The sequence below is a fragment of the Mesitornis unicolor genome, unplaced genomic scaffold (genome assembly GCF_000695765.1).
Source record: "Mesitornis unicolor isolate BGI_N332 unplaced genomic scaffold, ASM69576v1 scaffold38869, whole genome shotgun sequence".
In the NCBI taxonomy this organism is placed as follows: Eukaryota; Metazoa; Chordata; class Aves; order Mesitornithiformes; family Mesitornithidae; genus Mesitornis; species Mesitornis unicolor.
In genome coordinates, this window is record NW_010210001.1 from 1 (window position 1) to 2,071 (window position 2,071).

General features: G+C 50.1%; 1 protein-coding gene across 1 annotated transcript in view; it reads right to left on the minus strand.

The window, feature by feature from the left end:
• Nucleotides 1–161: 161 nt before the first annotated feature.
• PRPF31 (pre-mRNA processing factor 31) overlaps nucleotides 162–2,071 on the minus strand; it is a gene marked incomplete at its 5' end in the record, with an annotated part of 2,374 nt that continues 464 nt past the window's right edge. The window contains 6 exons of the mRNA XM_010193046.1: nucleotides 162–305; nucleotides 426–524; nucleotides 605–733; nucleotides 814–886; nucleotides 957–1,084; nucleotides 1,994–2,068. Of these exons, the coding sequence (XP_010191348.1) occupies nucleotides 162–305; nucleotides 426–524; nucleotides 605–733; nucleotides 814–886; nucleotides 957–1,084; nucleotides 1,994–2,068 (648 nt within the window). The remainder of the gene's footprint in view (nucleotides 306–425; nucleotides 525–604; nucleotides 734–813; nucleotides 887–956; nucleotides 1,085–1,993; nucleotides 2,069–2,071) is intronic.

Consider the following 2,071-nt stretch of genomic DNA (forward strand, 5'->3'; position numbering starts at 1 on the left):
CCCTTCCCCAAAAAGGGACCCCAAAAACCCCCAAAATCCCCCAAACGGAGCCATTTAAGGAGCAGGGAACACGACACTGAGGGAGCTGGAGGGGTCCCGGTGGATTTTGAGGGGGTTCTTATGGATTTTTGGGGGTCTCTATGGATTTTTGGGGGGGATCTCTACATATTTTGGGGGGGCGTCAGGCCCCCCCCGCCCCCCTTTTCGCTCTTGACCTTGAGGAACTCGGCCATGCTGGAGAAATATTTCTGGTTCGCCTCCGCCCCCTTCTTCTCAGCCGCTTGAGGGTTGACGATCTCCAAACCCTGGTTTTGGGGGGGGTGAAAGAGGTGAGTAAAGGTTAAAAATAATAAAAGGGGTCTTAAAATATGGGGGGAGAGGGGGAAAAGCCCCAAATTTGGGGTTTTTTCCCCTCAGAACGGCACCTGCAGGGGGGTGAAGGCGACGCTGGAGGCGGTGCCCGAGGAGCGGTCCCTGATGGTGGATTTGCCTCCGTAAACCACGCTCTGCTTCTGCAGCGTGCGCTGGGAGGGGTTAATCGAGTTAATTAGGGGTTAATTAAGGGGTTAAGGGGTTAATGAGTTAATTAAGGGGTAATTTTTACCTGTAAGGTCTTGGAGATGCGCGCCTTGGTGGCCTCGTTCACCTGCGTCTGCCTCACGCGCCCGCTGCCCGATTTGCCCAAATGGCCCAGGCTGAAGCCCAGATCCTCCTGGTAGGCGTCCTCCTCGATCTGTTAATTAACCCCGCTCGTTAATTACCTCGTTAACTGTACTAATTACCCAGGTAATCAGCAATGAACCCCTCACCGACCTCCCCGAAGCTCATCCTGTTTGCCTGCTTCCTGATCTCCGTCAGCCCCAGCCGCTCCTTCATCTTGCGGTACCTGCGCCAGTGAGTTAATTAATTCAGTAATTAACACCCCCCCTCATTAACGAACCCCTTCACTCCCTTACCTGCGCCCCCCTCGCTTCTTCCTCTGCCCGTCCAAGGGGGCCGGCAGCGGCTTCACCTGCTTCACCGGGGGGGGGTCCCGCCACTTGTCGAATTTCCGCTCGATTTCTTCCTTTAAGTCGTAACCCACCTGGGAATTTGGGGGGAAATTGGGGTTTTTGGGGCAGTTTGGGTGGTTTGGGGGGGATTTGGGGATTTCTTTGGGAGGTTCTGGGTGTTTGGGGGGGTCTCAGGTGGCAGAAATGGCCCCAAAGTTCAGGATTTTAGCAAATATTGCAAAATATTCACCAGTTATCTACAATTTATTTATGATTTATTCGATTTCTGCTCCGTTTCTTCTTTAAAATCTCTAAAATTGGGTTTTTTGAGGGGATTCTGGGCTTTTTTGGGGGGCTCTGGGTGTTTGGGGGGGGGTCTCAGGTGGCAGAAATGGCCCCAAAGTTCAGGTTTTTAGCAAATATTGCGAAATATTTACCAGTTATCTACAACTTGTTTATTATTTATTCAATTTCTGCTCCATTTCTTCTTTAAAATCTCTAAAATCGCGGGTTTGGGGGGGTTCTGGGCTTTTCTGGGTGGTCTTGAGTCTTAGAAACCCCCAAAAAATTCAGATTTTTAGTCAATATTTTACCATTTACCCCATTTTTGTAGAATTTCTTCTTTCAAATCTGTAAAATTGCGGTTTTTGGGGGTGGTTTTGAGCATTTTTGGGGGAGTTCTGGGCTTATTGGGTACTCCTGGCTCTTAAAAACCCCCAAAATTCAGATATTTTCCCAAATATTTTGAAATTTATCAAATTTCCTCTCCATTTCTCCTTTAAAATCTGTAAAATTGGGATTTTATAGGGTGGTTCTGAGCATTTTCGGGTGCTCCTGCCACTTAAAACCCCCCCAAAAAGTGCAGATTTACCCCAAACCCTCCACATTTCCCCATTTCCTGCCCCCACACCGGCCCTCAATGCTTTTTTCCCAGGTTACCCCATATTTTTAGGGTATCCTCACACTAAAAACCCCCCAAACCCCCCCCACCATGGGGTCACCTTCCCGTCCTGGCTCTCGTGGAAGCTGTCCACCCTGGCGGCCAACGTGCACTTGGCGGCGACGAGGCGGGCGGCCTT